Consider the following 18,183-nt stretch of genomic DNA (forward strand, 5'->3'; position numbering starts at 1 on the left):
ATCACCAGCTCTTCTCACTGCATAGGATTGGGCTACACATGGTATTACAGTACTACTAGATACTAACATCATACTGACCCATATTTAAGCCTGGCACTTCTTTTGGAAAAAGTCAGCTTTCCCCTCATTAAAAAAGTGTATATTAATTCAGTCAACATGTCTGAATACTTGAACACAGCCTGATTGTCTCATTCCTATTATAACCCACCTAACTAACAGCTGCTAACAGCCATTTCTGAGTAGTGGCGTGTTGGTGTAAGCCAGCCATGTATTTAACCACTTACCTAGTAGCCACAGGTGATAAGGAATTGCGTACATGCAGGTGAATACATGGAATTCCATGCAGGTGAATGGGCTGGGAAAAGAGGGATGGAGTGCTCAGGCCTCCTTTGTGCCCACAATAAAAACTAAGAAGGCTACCAAAGGAGGGAAGCTCCCTCCTTCTCACCCATCAGAGAAATGCAGCAGGCTGCTGAAGGAGCAGGGGCGAAGCACTCTGCCCCTCCCCTACCTGCCCCCAATAGGCTAGTAACAGTTGGGGGCTTATTAAGGCTGTTGTAAATTATTGCACCCTGTAAAAATGTAAGGTTGAGGAGTTGTTGGACTTTATACGAGAATATTAAAGGAACAATATACTTAACAAAATAAGCATTACCTTTTCTGGAGACCTGCGTAATGGGCTAGATCTTCGTTTAAGTATCTTTTGGAGACATTCTAGTTCTCGCTTATAGTGGTCCCTGTCTTCTTCTATAGTTTTTACAAAGGCATCTAGACGAGAAGGTGTCTTGTCCCCAAGTGCTATTCCACCTTCTAACCTCATTCTCTCTAGTTCTATAACAAGCTCGCGATCTGCAAGAGAATGTAACCAATAAACATGAACAAAGTTACCATATACAAACCGTCCACAATTAAAGCATAACTGTCAAGGAGGAGTCCTCAGGGGACCAACGGTATGGTGGGAAAGAGTTAATTTTACTTTGCATAGTTTTAAATTGTGTTTTAGTGTTTTATGGTAGGAAAGAGTGGGATCCTGCAAGAAGATTTACAAGTCAGGCCACCTGGAGGGAGGAAGAGATGTGGCCATGTCAGGACCGAAGGCACCAGGACGGAGGCCTTATCAGCGACTCAAGGTCGTAAAACAGCTTGGCCTGCCAAAGGGCCAGCACAGCTGGAGAGGTGTGAAAAACCCAGCTCATCCTCCCTGAGGGGGGATGAAAGAGTGAGGAACTGAGTTTGGAATAGGGTAAAAAGAGACCAGTAGCCATTCTTCTTTGTCCTTTGGTTTCCAACTGGTCTGAGTGGAAGGTGTTGGAGCACTGGCATTAGCTAAGGATCCTACCCAGAGGTATGAGTAGACTAGGGTTATGTAGTCTTTTATTGTTTAAGTCTACGTTGGGTTTCCAATGGGGAACTGGTATTTGGGGAAATTCTAAATTGTACTTTGTCTTACTTCTCTTCCCATTCCCTTACCCCTTACTTGTAAATAAAATATCTACCTCAAAATTATTGCTGCTATTTCTTTCCTGGGTCAGTGAGGAGGTTGGGATATCCTCCTGGGCTGGGCTAAGCCAGCTTCAACAGAAGAGGGGAGCGGATCAAAGGGGCTGGTTGAGCCCAGAGATCCTGCCTTCCTTTACAATAACCAAATTCAATATGGAGGTTGTAAAGGTTAAGGTCTTTTGCAAGTTTTTCATTTCCATTCAAAATCCCTCACAAAGACAGGAAAAGCAGTGAAGACTTGAAAGCTTGGGTTCAAACACAGATTCTACCTTTGCCACTGTTGTCAACTGATCAAACATTTTACATTTATAAATCTGCCTTTTAATCAATTCATATAACAACTGATTTTAAATATAATTGCATATCAAATATCCAATATAATGGCCTATTTGCTATACTGAAATGTGCAAAATAGCAGCAATTTAACAAAATTTACTACTCATTAGGAAAACAAAATCCATCTTTCATTACACCCTGTTTCATTCCTCAATACAATCACATACCAGAACCAAAACAGCCTAAAAACAATAAACAAGCCTGTGCTTGCCTCACAGCCTCATTGATTAAAATTGGTGGCTGCTTAATCAAGCTTCAGTTGATTCATCTCCTGATAAAAGTTTCAGCCTTACTAATTAATTCTTCCATTTATGCCTCCCAGAGCAACAAACCCAGTGCAAGTGCAGATGCAAGGAAATAAGGTCTAACATATTTTTCATTATACAAACTCCTCAGGATCCCCCAATTCCACCTTGAATACACTGAGTGGACACTGTGAGGATCAGAATGGTTTTTGCATAGGTGCCATGCATTACTATTAAATATATTTCTATCCCGCCTTTTAGGTATTCACCTTCCCAAAGAAGCTAAGTATACTGACTGAGGCATTCAGTTCAGTCATTATTGACTTGAAAGAGCAAACAAAATTCTTCTAATGCTTTGCAGGTCTTACATTTTAAAAAGCTAGGTAGATCCAAACAATAACATTCAACAAAGCACATGTTACATACTAGAAAGAAGAACAAATGTACAGAGGAGAGATAACTGACTAGACAGTAACTCTCTAGCAACACTTACTATCAAGAGTCTATCAAACTGAACATTTGTCAACTGTAGGATGCTGCTGGCAGATAAGAATGTCATTTTAAGAGCAGGAATCTCTGTTTGAAGCTTTAGGGTGCAATCCTATGGCTGCTAGGCAGTAGCTAGATGGCCAAAGGATTGTTTGGTTTTGGGGAACCAACCTCACAACCTGTGCTTCGAGGTCAGTTCCCAGAAAACCACCTCTCCGCCCCCTCGTAGGCAGCGCAGATTGTCCCCGGGCTCTGTGCTCGGAAGGGCAGTGCAGAGTGGGGCAAAAGGGGATGTTCCTGGGGGTGGGGAGAAGAGTGCAGAAGTGCCGGTATGACACTTCCTATGTGTCGTCCTGCATCCTTCCCCACACTGAAGTCCCACAGCTAAACAGTCAAAATCAGCCATCTAGCTGTAAATGCAGGGCAGCCGGAGCATGGAGAAGATCCCCTCCACGCTCCGCCTGCCCTGCATTGGATAGGCGGTCGGCTCTGAGTTCAGAGGCGGCCAACTATCCCCATAGGATCGCTCCCTTAGGAAGTAATAATACTTCTCAAATGGGCAGTGTAGAGATGTGAAGGCCTGGGGGAAAAAGACTGGAAAAATTCATTTTCCTCATTTTTTTCGAAGGACTGTTTTAATTTCCCCTCGAAAAATTGGAAACATTGAACAGCTTTGGATTATGAAATGTTTTCTTTTATAATTTAAGGTAAGGGGTTTATATATTGTTACCAAGTCTTTACTCCACCCCCCCACCCCGATTTCTAAAAACTATGTAATAAGACTTTTATAGAAAGACTAGAGCTGTGAAATGCCTGGAAATAATGAAGCCATGGGGGAAAATGTTTTTTAATTATCTCTGTAAGATTCTCAGCATAGTTATTTCTTCCATTTCTTATTAAAAGTTATTGATCCAATGTATCTATTACTGATAAATATTTTGGGGTGCTCCAAGTCATTCTCAGTTTCCCAGCATGTGAATAGGGTCAGTATATTATAATATGCTAGAAAATGTATGTTCTTGGCAGTTTGTTCTACAGAATCCTGTGTTTCTGGACTTGTCTTCCTCTGCCTCCAGTTCTTGATGCTTCTTCTGGGTTTTAGGATGATTCAGATGTTTCGGGCTGAAGTTCCCTCTGGTCAGACATAAACTAGGAACCTAAAATATGTTATGTACAACTTGGTTTGCTCATAAAATTAATCTTGTTTGGTTTATGAAATTTTAAAGATACAGTTTTTTCAGACAATAATTACAAATTTACTGAGTTCAATTTTTAAAGTTTTCAAATGATAATTTTATGAGCAAACCAAGTTATACATAATATAACTTCAGGAACGTAAATGCTGCTTTAGGAACATAAAGCAGCCTTCCTCAACCTGGTGCCCTACAGATGTTTTGACCTACAATGGCTAGCATTCCTGACCACTGGCCATTCTGCCTGAGGCTGACAGAAGTTGAAGTCCAAAATATCTAGAGGGCACCGGTTGGGGAAGGCTGTCCTAATGGAACAAAGTGGTTTTAGATCTGTAAAGAGTGCTAAAAAAGAGAAAGAAGTATTGCTTATTTTTCAATTTTTCCCATAACCTGTTTTTTCCTTAAAGAACGGGAAAAATGGATTTCCCGCCTATGGCTTCAACATTTCCAGAAATTGTACATCTCTAAGCAGTCGTAGGGTGTTGCTTTCATAAAGGGCACCACAGTTCAAAGAGGACACTGAAGGATTTGAAAGGATTCAGAGGCAATTTTTCATTGCTGAACTAACTAGTTTAGCAGTGAAATAAGATGTATATGTGAAAGTTCTCTAATCACCTTCCTTGGAATTTCCCCCCCAAGTTTAGGTACGGACTATCTGGTCTTAGGGCTGGATATATGTCTCCATGATCCACTGGGTTCCTTAAATGCTTACCTATAATTTCAAGGTTTTCAAGTCTTTTGGCCAGTCTATGGTTCTCTAGTTGAGCCTGGTTTAACAACATTTCAAGATTTTGTTTATCCTCTGTTTTTCTAAAGAGTTCTTCAGTCAGCCTCTCTTTTTCTCTACGATATGAAGATAACTCCTGAAATAGTATAAATATTGCAAAAGTTAGTAAGTACAATAAGAATTAGAAGCAAATTTTTAATTGTATCAGATACTATTTCCACTTAAACATGATAGATAAGGCCTAAATTCTAAACATCTTCCAACTAGTTAAAACAGGGGTGTTGAACCTCTTTCAGCCCAAGCACCAAATTCCATTTCAGAGAAGTTCTCAGGGGCTGCATTCCAGTCATGGGCGGGGCAGAAGGGACAGTGCCAAAATTTCCCCAAACACAAGCATATTTTAGCTTAAAGCTCCTACTGCCAGAAACTAAGCCACAGGAGAGGCATTTCAGCTTTTATAATAAGGGAAAATACCACACAACAGCTGGGAAAACACTAAACAGTTGGTGGGGTAAGGGGAAAGGGGGTGTAGCCTTCTGAGGAACCCCAGAGGGTTGGATTTGGCCCCCAAGCCTGAGATTCTGAACACCTGATTTAAAATGACTAAATGTAGCATAGTTTATAGTAATAGTCTGCCTACAGTAATGGGAAAATCTCAAATCATAGAATGTTTAATTCCAGGGTTGGGAATGGTGGAGAATTTATCCCTCAAGTTTTACTTATCTGCCTCCTGTTGAAATCATAGGACTTAAACCCTGCATATTTTTATACCAAGACAAGCCTGCCCTGATTTTGTCTTTTATTCTCTGCAATTTGTATGGTAAACAACTATGTACATGTTTCTGAGAAAGAACGTTCAAACAATAAAACACAATACACATCCTTAGCTAAGAATTCAAGAACATACACATTCTTTTAATCAAGACAATTTGCAATTGATGTTTTAATGTATTTATTGATTTCATTTATGAATTATCCTATAGCCAAAGCTTTTAGGGCCACATACATAAAAAAGACAAATACAACAAAACCTATACTATCACTTAAAAATGAAAAATTAAAAGCAGCAGTAACATTTTAAAAGCAGAAAAACAAATACAAGTACAAAGAAGGGCAATATTAAAACACAACTTTAAAATGTATCATGAGGAGTAAGACAAGCAGCACGGGTGGGATGTTGGGATGTTACTAGAGCATAGATCACTGACGCCAGGCCATCATCATGAATCACTAATGTCAGGCTATGGGCTTTAATTAAACCTACAATTGCCACATGTCCTGACTCTAGTAGCATTACTTTGGAATAAAAAGTTTCAGCAGTATAAAAATAGAGGTATCTTTCATGTGTTATAGTGGTGTATTAAAAACCCACTACAATAGAGATTAGTATCAAAAAGTAGTACTGCTATAAAGATACTATGACAGTGACTGGTTTGCTTTCTTGTACTATTTATTAACAGTTAGCTCCGTGCATTGGTGAAAGACAAAAACACTAAATTCAGTTCAAGAGGTAGTGATACTTACTGACTTAAGCCTTGCTATAGTCTCTTCACGATCCTGGATTTCACTGTACTTTTTTTTAATCTCTTCCTAAAAATTATAAGCAATATTTTTAAAAAAAGTTAAGGATATTTATATGTATGTCATTATACTAGGTAAAAATAACATAAAATAAGTTATTCTATTACATTTTAAGAACATGTGCTAATTTAAACATGTGAAATATATGAAGTACAATATGAGACCTATATTATAGCCGAGTATTCTACTTAAATCTTTCATTCACATAATTGGGGGGGGGGGGGGGGAGAAAATGTCAATCTAGAATTTGTTATGTAGATTTATAGGTATCATAAATGAGCTGGTAAGAAGCTGAGCTATGAATCAGCAAGTCCCAGGCTGAAATCTAGCATCTGCCTGAAATTCACTAGACGGCCACTCTCAGTTTCAGACCCACATCTGTAATATGGGATAATCAATCTGACCTACTTTACAGAGCTGTTTAAAGGATTACAACCACCGCCACAAATGTAAAATGCTTTGAATATTTGAAAACACTATATATATGCTATTATTATGTCTATAAAATGTAGCAAAAGCTTTTCAATAAGCTGTTTTCAAAATTCAATAAGGAGACTATGAGCACTTCTGCTTTCTTGCCAGACTGAGACCCATGTGGGCCCTTGTCAGAGAAACCTAGAAGTCACAGGGAAGACGCACCCAGAGAGCGGCAGGAAGGTAAACAGAATTGGGAGGAGTGGAATGACAACCAAGGTGCCTGCTGGCAACTGAGCAGCAAGTTCCAAATATAATTGCGGGTCTACCCTGCAGGGTTTTAGATATTGGTATCAAAACGCTTAGCAGACATCCCCAAAAGCATTTCAGTGGCCTTTAAGTAGTTTTAGAGAATGCTTTAAACTAATCCTTTTTGTAGGAAAGTTACTCGGTTCCAGAGTTTCTTAATTACAGAACATACCTACTTTCACTATAATGTACAGAGGGCTCTTAAACATTACAACACACAACAAATATGAAAACCCATGTACTAAAATGTGTATTATACATTGTACAAGACAATGCTCAACAGTAAAATCTAGCTCTATATTAATGATTAGCTTCACTTAATCAACAAATCCTCTTCTGCACAACACTGTGAGAAATTTAAGATATAACAGAATGACCTTTTAAAATAGATTCAACTCCTGAAACCTTTCATAGGAGTTGGAACATATTCTTGATGTTCTACCAAGCTACAAAATTCCCTTACCTTAGCCTCTCCAATTTCTTTATCAGCAGTCTCAAGCACAATTTCTTTGTGCCTTTCCAACTGTTGGGCCAAGTTATCGATTTCACTCAATTCTTGGCACAGTTCTTCATTTTTATTACTTAAATGAACCACCTCACTAGTCACATTTTGCCTACTGTCCAAAAGATCTTGTATGCGCATTTCAAGCTCTTTGTTCGACTGCTGCAGAAATTCAACCTGAAAATACATTTATACCATACAAAATGACTCAACTGAATAAATCAGCAGAAGCTGATTTACATCTGAACGAGGTTTAGTCATTAGCTCTTCAGAGAACCCTCCATTATTAACAATTACAGTACTTTCTGTTCAAGGAACGGAATAAAAATTAACACATGAAATCCATGGGTAACAAACAGCTAATGCTATACATAAATTAGCTTAAGCTGTAATACATAGATTTAATTCCCAAACCTTTGAAGGAGCTTTGAATTTAGGAGCAACATTAACACTTTTCATTAATATTACCATAGTTTTGTTAATGTGCTTGGACAAAGCAAACATTAAAAGGGTAAACATATGAGTGGGCATGATGTTTAGATGCTTGTAGTGGAAGTGCAGTAAAAGCATTCTTGCTATTTTTGTTAAAGCAGTTCCAACTGCAAGACATGTAATTCAATTTATAAAGTAGTTTGTCTCATCAGCCACTGCAAAAACAAAAACTACAATAGATGTCTATTCAAATGATTTTGGGGTTGTAGCACTTCAATAACGCCTTTTCAGGGGCTGAGGAAACTTTCAAAGGTTTCTGAGTGTACAAATTGAAAGAGACTGAAGTGTGTTACCTGCAAATTTAAGTGAGCAATAATTTTTTCATTACTTCTGCTTTTGGCTTCCAGAGATATGGCATCATGAGAGCGACCACCATCCATTGCTAGTGCTAAACGCTCAATCTCACTGTCTCGTAGCTCAACCTTTGAAGACAGAATCACTGTTTGTTCAATACTTTACTGTCAGTGCTATAAACACTTGGTCCAGGACTTTTGCATTTAGCACAGGAAGACATAGGTCTGGTGTTATGATCCTATGACTTCACATGAAACATCTACCTTAGGAGAGACTATTTGCCCCAGAAATTCTCCTTGTCCCCTGCGTGATACACTGATCACTTGTAAATATGTTGTTGTTGTTGTTATTATTTACATTTCTACACTGCCCAGTAGCCGAAGCTCTCTGAGTGGTTTACAAAGATTAAAAACATTAAAAATACAATATACAGAGATTAAAAATATTTTACATAAAAAACCCACGAACAGAGAATATACACAAAAGAAACATATACCTAAAACAACTTCAAACAATCTCAGAAGCAAACAACCATCACCATTAAGACATGCCAGGATCGATTACAACTTATCACATGTTGTGGAATGCCTGGGAGAAGAGAAAGGTCTTAACCTGGAGTAGAAAAAATAACAATGTTGGTGCCAGGCGGGCCTCGTCGGGGAGATCATTCCATAATTTGAGGGCCACTACCAAGGCCCTTCCCTTGTCACCATCTGCCAAGCTTCCCTCGGTGTAGGCAGCTGGAGGACAGCCTTAGATGTTGAGCATAGTATATGAGCAGGTTCATGTTGGGAGAGGCATTCCATCAGGTACTGTGGTCCCAAGTTGTGTAAGGCTTTATAGGTTAAAACCAGCACCTTGAATCGGGTTTCGGAAAAATACAGGCAGCCAGTGCAAGCGGGCCAGAGTCGGTCTTATATGTACGGACCTTCTGGTCCCTGTTATCAATCTGGCTGCCACACTTTGCACGAGCTGCAGCTTCTGAACCATCTTCAAAAGCAGCCCCACATAGAGTGCATTGCAGTAATCTAACTTAGAGATTACCAGAGCATGCAACCCCATCCAGAACAGGTTGAGCATCCAGTCAGAAGAACCACCCACCCACAGATTCTCTGGATTGAGTTTCAATTTATTTGCCCTCATCCTGTCCATTGTCGCAGCCAGGCACCTATTTAGCGCATCCACGGCCTCACTTGAAGAAGATGAAAAGGAGAAACAGAGCTGCATGTCATCAGCATACTGATGACAATGCGCCCCAAAACTCCGGATGATTGCGCTCAACAGTTTCACGTAGATGTTAAATAGCATGGGGGACAGAACTGACCCCTGTGGAACCCCATACTGGAGAATCCACGGGGCCAAGCAATATTCCCCAAGCACCACCTTCTGGAGCTGACCATCCAAGTAGGAGTGAAACCACTGCAATGCAGTGCCTCCCACTCCCAGCTCAGATAATCATCCCAGAAGAATACCATGGCCGATGGTACCGAAAGCTGCTGAGAGATCAAGGAGAATCAACAAAGTCACACTCCTCCTGTCTCTCTCCTGACATAGGCCATCATACAGGGCAACCAAGGCTGTTTCCATGCCAAAACCTGGCATGAACTCCGACTGAAATGGATCTAGATAACCGGTCTCATCCAAGAGCGTCTGGAGATGGTTGGCAACCCCCCACTCAAGAACCTTGCCCAGGAAAGGAACATTTGCCACTGGCCTAAAATCACTAAGATTTCTGGGACCAGGGAGGGTTTCTTTAGGAGTGGTCTCATTACCGCCTCAGAAACGGTGTGGTAGCATGTGGGCTGGGCCCTCTGCAAGTATTAAACACTATTATAGGATATTCTAAGTGCCTTGCAAGTTCATAAAAGACACACACACCAGCCCAGCTCAGAACAGTATAGGACAGGAGCAACGAAGTGAAGGAAAAGTCTCTTTGGTAAGGAGGCAGAATCTTTCCTCTCTCTCCTTTGCATGTGGCAGGATACTGAGGTAGCTATGGCAGAGCAAGCCATTCATCCAGAATGCTAAAGTAGTACTGACAGTTCCTGGGGGAAAACATTACTATTAACACATCTTCTTCAATAATACAACAAATAGACTATATTAAAGTTCTTTAAAATATTACTCTACCTGTTTGCTGTAATTTTTCATTCCACGTTCAGCTATTTCTAGCTTTTCCTGCAAGTCAGCTACTTCCAGCTGCAGCTCATGAATTCTGAAATATTTTATTTGGATATAGTTTTATTCAGGAATTCCTCATTGAATAAAATATTTTCCTCAGTTTTCTCATTATTATTTGTTCTATGGCCACTCACGTTAACTCAAAAGCCAATAAGTTACTTTTATGCATTAAGGGTGCAATCCTAAATAGATAGGCGGCCACCTCCAACCTCAGAGGTGACTGCCTATCCAAAGCAAGGCAGGAGAGGCACGGCGGGATCGTTCCCTCTGCGCCTCTCCTGCCTTGCTCTTTTTCGCTACACAGCCGCTTTGGCTATCTAGCAGCAGGGGGGCCAGCTGGGAGAGGAAGCTGCCGTACAACACATAGGATGCGTTGTACGCGCAGCTCCGCTCTCCCCGCCCCGGAATACCCCCCAGCCCTTTTCAGTTGCTCCGTGCTCATCTTCCGAGAGCGGAGAACGGGGCTTCTCTGTGCTGCCTCTGAGGCAGCGCGGACAAGGGGGGACATCGGTTCTCTGGGAACCAACCTCGGACCATGGGCTCCTAGGTTGGTTCCTGGAATAGACCATATCCTATGGCCCATAAGATTACTCTCTTAAAAGAGTATGAATATAAAAAAAGAAAAATCAATAGAATGTTTTATACTCATAAACCAAGTAAATCAGATCAATAGAATATTTATATATTCATAAAATATAGATATGCATAGTATATACATATGTATATAGTAAAATACACTTCACTTTCTAACTTTACATTCAGTTAAAATATAAATTAAGACAATTTAATAGTTTTAATCCATTGTTATATGATTGCCAACGTGTATGCAATGTTTTAGTTTTATTTATTACATTTCTGTAACACCCAATACCTGAAGCAATCTGGGTGGTTCATAACAATGTTATAGGTCCCTCTCTCTGACTTTTAAGGGGAAAATCCCATAATCTCCAAGGGGGTGTCACAGGGGCCATAGAATTTTGCAGTTGGGAGATGTTTTGCCACCAGAGAGGCCTGTTCCTCTACCAAGCTCTACCAAGTCAGCCTCCATAGGGTTGCTCTGCCTAGCACTCTAACACAGAGAAACATAAATAGCAATTTACAAACCAGGAATTGTTCTTTCAAAACATTTCCTACCAGTGAAAGGATAAAAAATTAGGGTTGGAGACTAATTCTATCTCATAGATATAAAGAGATGTTAAAGTAGCATTACCAATATTTCAAGATGTTGAGACACATATCAATCACCTGTTGTCAGCCACTTGAAGAAGATCTGCAATATATGGGTCATCTGGCTGAGGAATTGGATAGGCACCAATTCCTGAGGGAGGGACTGGTTGATCTATCTGCATACGCTGGCGCCTGAATGGAATATTTCTTTTCCTACCACCTATAAAGATAAATGTATATAACTTCAAAATCAAAATAGAGCATTATGCATTCCCATATATATTGAGAACCACAGGTTTTCATTTGTTTCTGAATTGAAACTTTTATTCATTGAAAATGTATATTCCCTGTCATCGGTGGCTAATTATGTGAATGGCAAACCAAATAATATATTTAATGAAAAGTTAATTATAAAATTAATTACGTCTATTAAATGTATGCTACGCTGACATAAAACTACACTAAAGTGATGTAAGATCAAGCGCATGCATCAATTTTATGATACTGCTGTGGAAATAAGAATGTTTGGCTGCATCAAGTTGTGTTATTATGTCCTTCACAGCTTGCTTTTCTTTTAAGTAACCTGTGGCTTCAATCCTGAACACATGTACTCAAATAAATCCCACTGAACTTGGTGGAACTGCGAATAAACTTTACATATGCTGAATATATAATGCTTGGAAGATGCATACAAAATGGCAAAAGCTAGTAAAGGCCTGAAATCAATCTACAAAGTTAACTTAGGTTGCAAGCTTATGCATCGTTGCTGAGGGGTACTTAGCAAAGCAAGTGGGACTTACTTCTAAGTAAACATGTATAATATTGGGTGAATATTCTGTATTTAGACCTTCATTTTAACTTGCCAACAAAGGTATCACTTTATGTTTTGCATATCATGGCCTATGACTAAAGAAGAGAATGGGTAATGCTTCAGTCAGAGAGCACAGAGGCAAATCTTTACTACTCATAAAGCTCTGAGAAATTGTGCTTTATCCTCATCATGTGTCCCAATCTATTACTTCTTTGTAGGTAACACTGCTCCAATGGTCACACAAAATTTGCATCACTGTGGCAGGCTTCCACATCAATTTCAATGGAAGAACTGAAAAGGGATGCATATGTGAAAAGCCCTTGCCAAAGTAAATAACTAACATTATTTAAACATTTATACTCCACTTTTCTTTATAAAACAAACTCAAAACAGCTTACAAGAAAATTCACAAAACATGTAACAGTTCAGCGAAACAATCTATATTACTAACATTAATTTTATACAATAAAATAAACAGGATAAAACACTTCAGTATAAAAACAGGGAAACAAACCAAAAGTTCAGCTAATTAAAAAGGTCTTAGCAGCTTGCCTGAAACCAAGAAGAGAGGGATCCAACTGAACCTCTCTAGTGAGTTCCACAAGCTGGGTGCTACAACAGATATTCTCAGTTGCTCTGTGTGCATGCTGGCTCTGTATCAGACACTTGGTCTGATATAGTGATCCCAGTAATAGATGCTTAAGCCAACTAAAATCAAAGATACTTAAGTACCAATAAGTGGGTGCAGAACCTAGTAAGTGAAGTAGTAGCAGGTGGGAACGATGATCACGTAATCTGATGCTGTACCTGGTGTCTGAACCACTGCTTGGAGATTTTTCTCTTGGAGCTGTTGGATCTTGTCAGTCTTGGCTTTATTTTCTTTGTCCAACGATCTAATTTTATGTACATACTGGTTATTCAGAAATTTCATATCTTCATTCTCATGTTCAACTTTCCTCAACGTAGCTTTCAAATCTTCAAGTAGGAAAAAAATACATTCAACAGTATTCTTCATTTCTATTTTAGTTGCACAATGCCAGGAATAAGGACCAGTTTCAACAATATTTCTTTCTATCCAGAAGAATGAAATATAAACACTGGAGCTTCAATTTGCCTGTGCACATGTGTTTTTAGCTGCTTATCTCTTTAAAATAAAATGGATTTAAAATACAATACACGCACAGAATCACTGCAGTATAGTCACTCACCGTAATTTAAAGTGATGTGGCTAAAAAACACACACATGCACAGTACAAACTGAGACCAGTCTTGGAAAGCATATTCAAGTAAAAATAAATATTGAGGCTCCCTTATGAATCAGTAAATTACTTCTCTCTTTAGAAAACCATAGCTTCTCAAGGCTAACATTTCCATGTTATTGTTGAAGATCTCGTCCAATAGTCCAGAGGTTCAGGTTACACCACAACAAATAAATTCTGCAACCTCTATAAATTATGCAAATTAACAGTTTGCTATAGATAGATGGCAAACTGCTAGTTATGGGAAAGCTATGTTAATATGAGCACTGTCTCCTTGCTCAGAAAATCACTGAGTCCCTGGCTTCTGAGATTTCATTAGGCATTACCCAGTAGCCAGTTCTCAGTCTGCAGACCTCAGGAATAAACACAATCCTGACTACAGCTTTTTTGAACCTTGACAGGTCATAAACCACCAATGTGGTAGTCATGAGTTCTTAGACAGATGGCACATGATCACGAAAAAACTGTTAAGTTTCAATCAAGCCATTTTTATTATCAGGGACCAATCAAGAAGAGCAGTGGTTTCATTCCCATAATCCAAGTCCAAATTCACATTCAATTAGGACTTAAAAAAATTATTACTTGTGTGTTTTTAACTTGGCCAGACCATATGAACTCATTTAAAGATAAAAATATAATGCAAAAATAAAGACAAAGCAATTTTATTTGTCTTTTACAAAAGTAGAAAAATTACAAAGTAGTAGAAGAATTATGAATCTCCGAAGTAGAAATATTACAAATCTCCAAGTTACAAAGCACTATCACTTGAAAACGCATAAATTAAGATTGCTATGTTACTATACTGGACTCTACAGCAGTTTGTACATGTAAAATGCAATAATGCTCAACAATCATGTTTAGATCCATGGGGCAGTATTTAAGTCTGCCAGCAGGACCTACTGCTAGTGCAACAGGAAGCTAGCTGCTCTAAAAGCACCCCAGAACTAGCAGAAATGCTAGTTTCCAGAATGGAGGGTTGCTTTTAGAACTGCTAATTTTTTGTTGCATGAGAGGTGGGTCCCACTTGCACAACAGACTGAATGGGAATGCAGCAGCAGTAAGGGATAGTGCTCATGGCTAGCATTAAGCATAAATTGGTGCTGCAAGCCAGGCTTGCAAACTGCTATTTTCCTGATGAAAATATAAATTGTCCCTAGATTACCAGGACTAATTCAGAGTCTCCCCACTTTCCAGAAATTTTTCAGTGACAGCCTGGCCTTTTAAAAAGAAGACAGAACTGCCCATGTTGAGTTCAGCACTAAGTGAGCTTTTGGTAACCATGTGTGAATCACTGAGCTTGTACTTTCACTTTATTTCCTGTGGCAAATGGCTCCAGAACTGAGCACAAGGTGACTACTTGCCCTTCTCCTAGTCCCCTGACAAGAAAACATTAAAGTTTTTTTCATATTACCTTTGACCCGCTGTTCCAATTGCTCTTTCAGTTTCAAAACTTCTAGATGTAGTTCATTATTTTCACGGGTGAGCCTAGCATTTTCTTCTCGATAAGGTTCCAAAACAACATCAAAGTTACTGTATTCTTTTTCAATTTTTCCAGCAGATAGCTTTGCACTCCGGAGGCTCTCAGTTGTATGAACAAGGTCACTGAAATCCAAGGGCAGCAAATTAACAGGTTTCAGAGATGAATCCTGTAATGCCAGAAACTACAGTTTCCTATAAATACCCTGCTTCAACCCCCCAGAGCAGATATCCACAGATTTTGGCCCATAATTTGTGGTCACTGCTGATTCCTCTTTCTCAATTTCTCTATGCATTCAAAAGGAGACAGTTTCTCATATCAAATTCAGCTTTGAACCAGGCAGAAGCAGAGTGGGAAGAACACCCCCACCCCTCCTGGAGAGGGGAGTAGTATCTCGTCTTGCTGAGCTGAGGTTATCACCTGATAAATCATGGCTAGGGCCAGCATCCTTGATGAGCTGGCAAGCAGCTTTGTGGAGGCCTGGTCCAGATATTTTTCAGATTACATTCTCAAAGTCTCTGGGTGTCTCCAGTGATAATATCAATAAGGAAGAACAACTTTCCCTGAAAGATTCCCTATGTGCAGCTTCAAAGGAGAATTTGTTCTAGTGGGTACTCTATTTATGCAGACCTGCCAGTGTCCCATGTGAACTGAATATACACTCCTAGAATCTCCTGCAATGTGCAGGAGTTCCATGGCAGGTATGCAAAGGTTGCAGTCCAGACAAAGTCAACAAAGAGAGGGTTCCCTCAAGGAAGTAAGTTTGAATACCACTGCTCTAGGACTTAAATATTTCTTGGGATTCTGTCCAAAAATATGATAGAAACTAGATTTAAAACTTAAAGTTTCATCTAGCTGCCTTGAGTACTATTTCTGGGTAGAAAGGCGGGGTACAAATAAAATCAGTAAAGATATATTTCCCTGCATTTTAAAGATGATTATGCATAGACAGCAATCTTAAACTTACTTTCAGGGGCAAGGTTTTACTAAAATCAATGTACAGGTGTTAAAGAGCTGGTGGGGGGAAGAGCAGGCAGACAGCATCTACTTTTCCAAGATTAATGTTTAGTTTCTGGCTTGTACAGCAAGATATCCCATTTATGCATGAGCAAAATCTTCCTTTCTGTGATGGATGCTGGTATTAATAACAAGAACAGTGTATAAACTCTTGCTTTAGCTGATTAATTAGCTCAAGTTAAGCCCTGGTGTTAATGTCTAGCACATTTCATATGGCTAGTACGTTTTCCTAGATTCCCTTCTGTCAAAGAAATATTAGAATTCCAGAGTGTTAGAATTTTTCCAAGTATTGTACTCAGCCTTCCATTCCAAAGCACTGAGTTTGTTTTAGACATGCTTTTAAAAGCTTAGCTTAGGGTGCAATCCTATGCATGTCTATACAGAAACAAGTTCTACTACTCCTAGCAACCCCAAGCCAGCTATGATTTTGATGAAGTCACGTAAAATATTCCACAAAAAGACCAAATTTCCACTAGTATCATATGGTCAAACAGTGCCCATTATTATTGTTTGCTATTTTCTGTTGTTTCAATACCTAAAAAGCTTTTCCACCAAAGGCAAACTCTCCACTCCCAGTGGTTGTCGATATCCAAGCTGATCCAACCGCTTCCTTAGATTAATGAACTTTCGCTCCGCAGCTGTACTCATTCTGAAGCTATTTGTAAGTATTCTTTTCTGTTAAAAATGGGGATCTGCAGATAATTTTAAAACATATACGTGAGTATGCACCATAACATACACATGCAGGAACAAGCTCCTTGCTTTCTAGCACTTGGTCATGACATGGCACAGATGAATGTGCTATTCTGGCATCTCAGACATTACTTTTTACCTCAAAGAGAGTGATATGGGCGGGTGTAGCTGCAAGCTGGAAACTCCCTGACATATCAGGTTCCAAATACCTGACCAGACCTAGCTCCTAAACAAGATACAGCCAGGGCATCATATCAGAGGCAGTTAAGTAAACATAATCTAGTGTTAAGTACAAATTCAATATACATTAGCAACTTCTACACACAAGGAGGGGAGGCTGTACATGTTAAATAGGCACAGTCAGCAAATATTCCATACCATAAAATCAACTGTGAAGACTGAGCTTCAAATCCCTACTTATCCATTAGCCTTACTGGGAGACTCTGGGCTAGTCACAGTCTCTCAGATTAACCTTCCTCACAGGGTTGCTGTGAGGATAAAACTGGAGGTGGCGGTGCACAGTGTATGCCACCCTAAGCTCCATGGAGTAAAGGCAGATTTATTTTTAAGTAATACATATAAATAACAGTTGCTGTTGTTCAGTCATGTCCGACTCTTCGTGACCCCATGGGCCATAGCACGCCAGGCCTTCCTGTCCTCCGCTCTCTCCCGGAGCGTGCTCAAGTTACGCAAGGCTTGCTAAGGCTACCTCTTCAAGACTATGGTAATGGCAAGGAAGCACGGGAGGTATGGCATGGGGGAAGCTGAAGTCCAGGAACCCCTTCAGCAGAATGAGCAAGGGAAGGCAAATACAGAGGGCTGGCTTACCACGTTTTAATGAGAAGTAATACAAATCACCATGTAAAGGGGGGAGGGGGGACCATTAGTTAAGAGTATAGAATCACCTAACTGCAGCACTAGGGAAGAAAGGAAGGAAAAGGCAAAGCTGGGCTGAGGCTGTCTGATGAACTGGTTACAGAGGTGCAGGAAATACCTGAAGCCCGGGGGGGGGGGGGGCTGCTAAACGAGCGGGGTGGTACCTTGGGTGACAAAACGAGCTGAGGTGGCGACTAGGGGCAGGCCTGCATAGAGCAACGCGAGAATGAGCTCGAGCTCAGCACAGCGTGCGACAGCGGAGGACGACGGCACCGCTGCCTCTCCAGAGCAGTCGCGCGGCCCACTCACAAGGCCCAGGAAGCCCGACGACCAAGAGCGACGTCCTTCGGGATGACGTCATCGCTCTAGCGTCATCTACAACGCCATGGAAACGGGCCTTCACGGCCTCAACTCTCGGCCTCTCTCTTAGGCGGGGAGAACGTTCCCGGCTGTCCCCATCAGGACCACCACTCACCGGCTCCAGGAGACGGGAGTGGGTCTACTTTACCTTCCTCCTGCTTCCGCTTCCTCAACAAAGCCCAGAAAGCGAGCGGACGGGCCTAGCAAACCGTTTGAAAATGGCGCGCGGAGCGTCGGCTACTTCCGCCCAGCGTCGCCCC

At 40.4% G+C, this 18,183-nt stretch overlaps 1 protein-coding gene across 7 annotated transcripts in view; it reads right to left on the bottom strand.

The window, feature by feature from the left end:
* CEP135 (centrosomal protein 135) overlaps positions 1 to 18,183 on the bottom strand; it is a 39,049-nt gene extending 20,866 nt beyond the window's left edge. For 2 of the 7 annotated variants that reach the window (XM_084856711.1, XM_084856715.1), the window contains exons 1-11: positions 17,728 to 18,097; positions 16,530 to 16,686; positions 14,912 to 15,102; positions 13,049 to 13,216; positions 11,509 to 11,650; positions 10,213 to 10,297; positions 8,082 to 8,210; positions 7,258 to 7,473; positions 6,015 to 6,080; positions 4,476 to 4,626; positions 656 to 849 (exon numbers count right to left, since the gene is read on the bottom strand). In XM_084856711.1, coding sequence (XP_084712837.1) covers positions 656 to 849; positions 4,476 to 4,626; positions 6,015 to 6,080; positions 7,258 to 7,473; positions 8,082 to 8,210; positions 10,213 to 10,297; positions 11,509 to 11,650; positions 13,049 to 13,216; positions 14,912 to 15,102; positions 16,530 to 16,642 — 1,455 coding nt within the window. In that variant the 5' untranslated portion in view covers positions 16,643 to 16,686; positions 17,728 to 18,097. Of the gene's footprint in view, positions 1 to 655; positions 850 to 4,475; positions 4,627 to 6,014; positions 6,081 to 7,257; positions 7,474 to 8,081; positions 8,211 to 10,212; positions 10,298 to 11,473; positions 11,651 to 13,048; positions 13,217 to 14,911; positions 15,103 to 16,529; positions 16,687 to 17,727 lie in introns of all 7 variants that reach the window. The other 5 variants (XM_084856713.1, XM_084856712.1, XM_084856716.1 and 2 more) reach the window with 5 other exon arrangements.

This window comes from Heloderma suspectum, chromosome 5 (assembly GCF_057233095.1).
Source record: "Heloderma suspectum isolate Gila_16-S chromosome 5, 16-S_ref, whole genome shotgun sequence".
Classification (NCBI taxonomy): Eukaryota; Metazoa; Chordata; class Lepidosauria; order Squamata; family Helodermatidae; genus Heloderma; species Heloderma suspectum.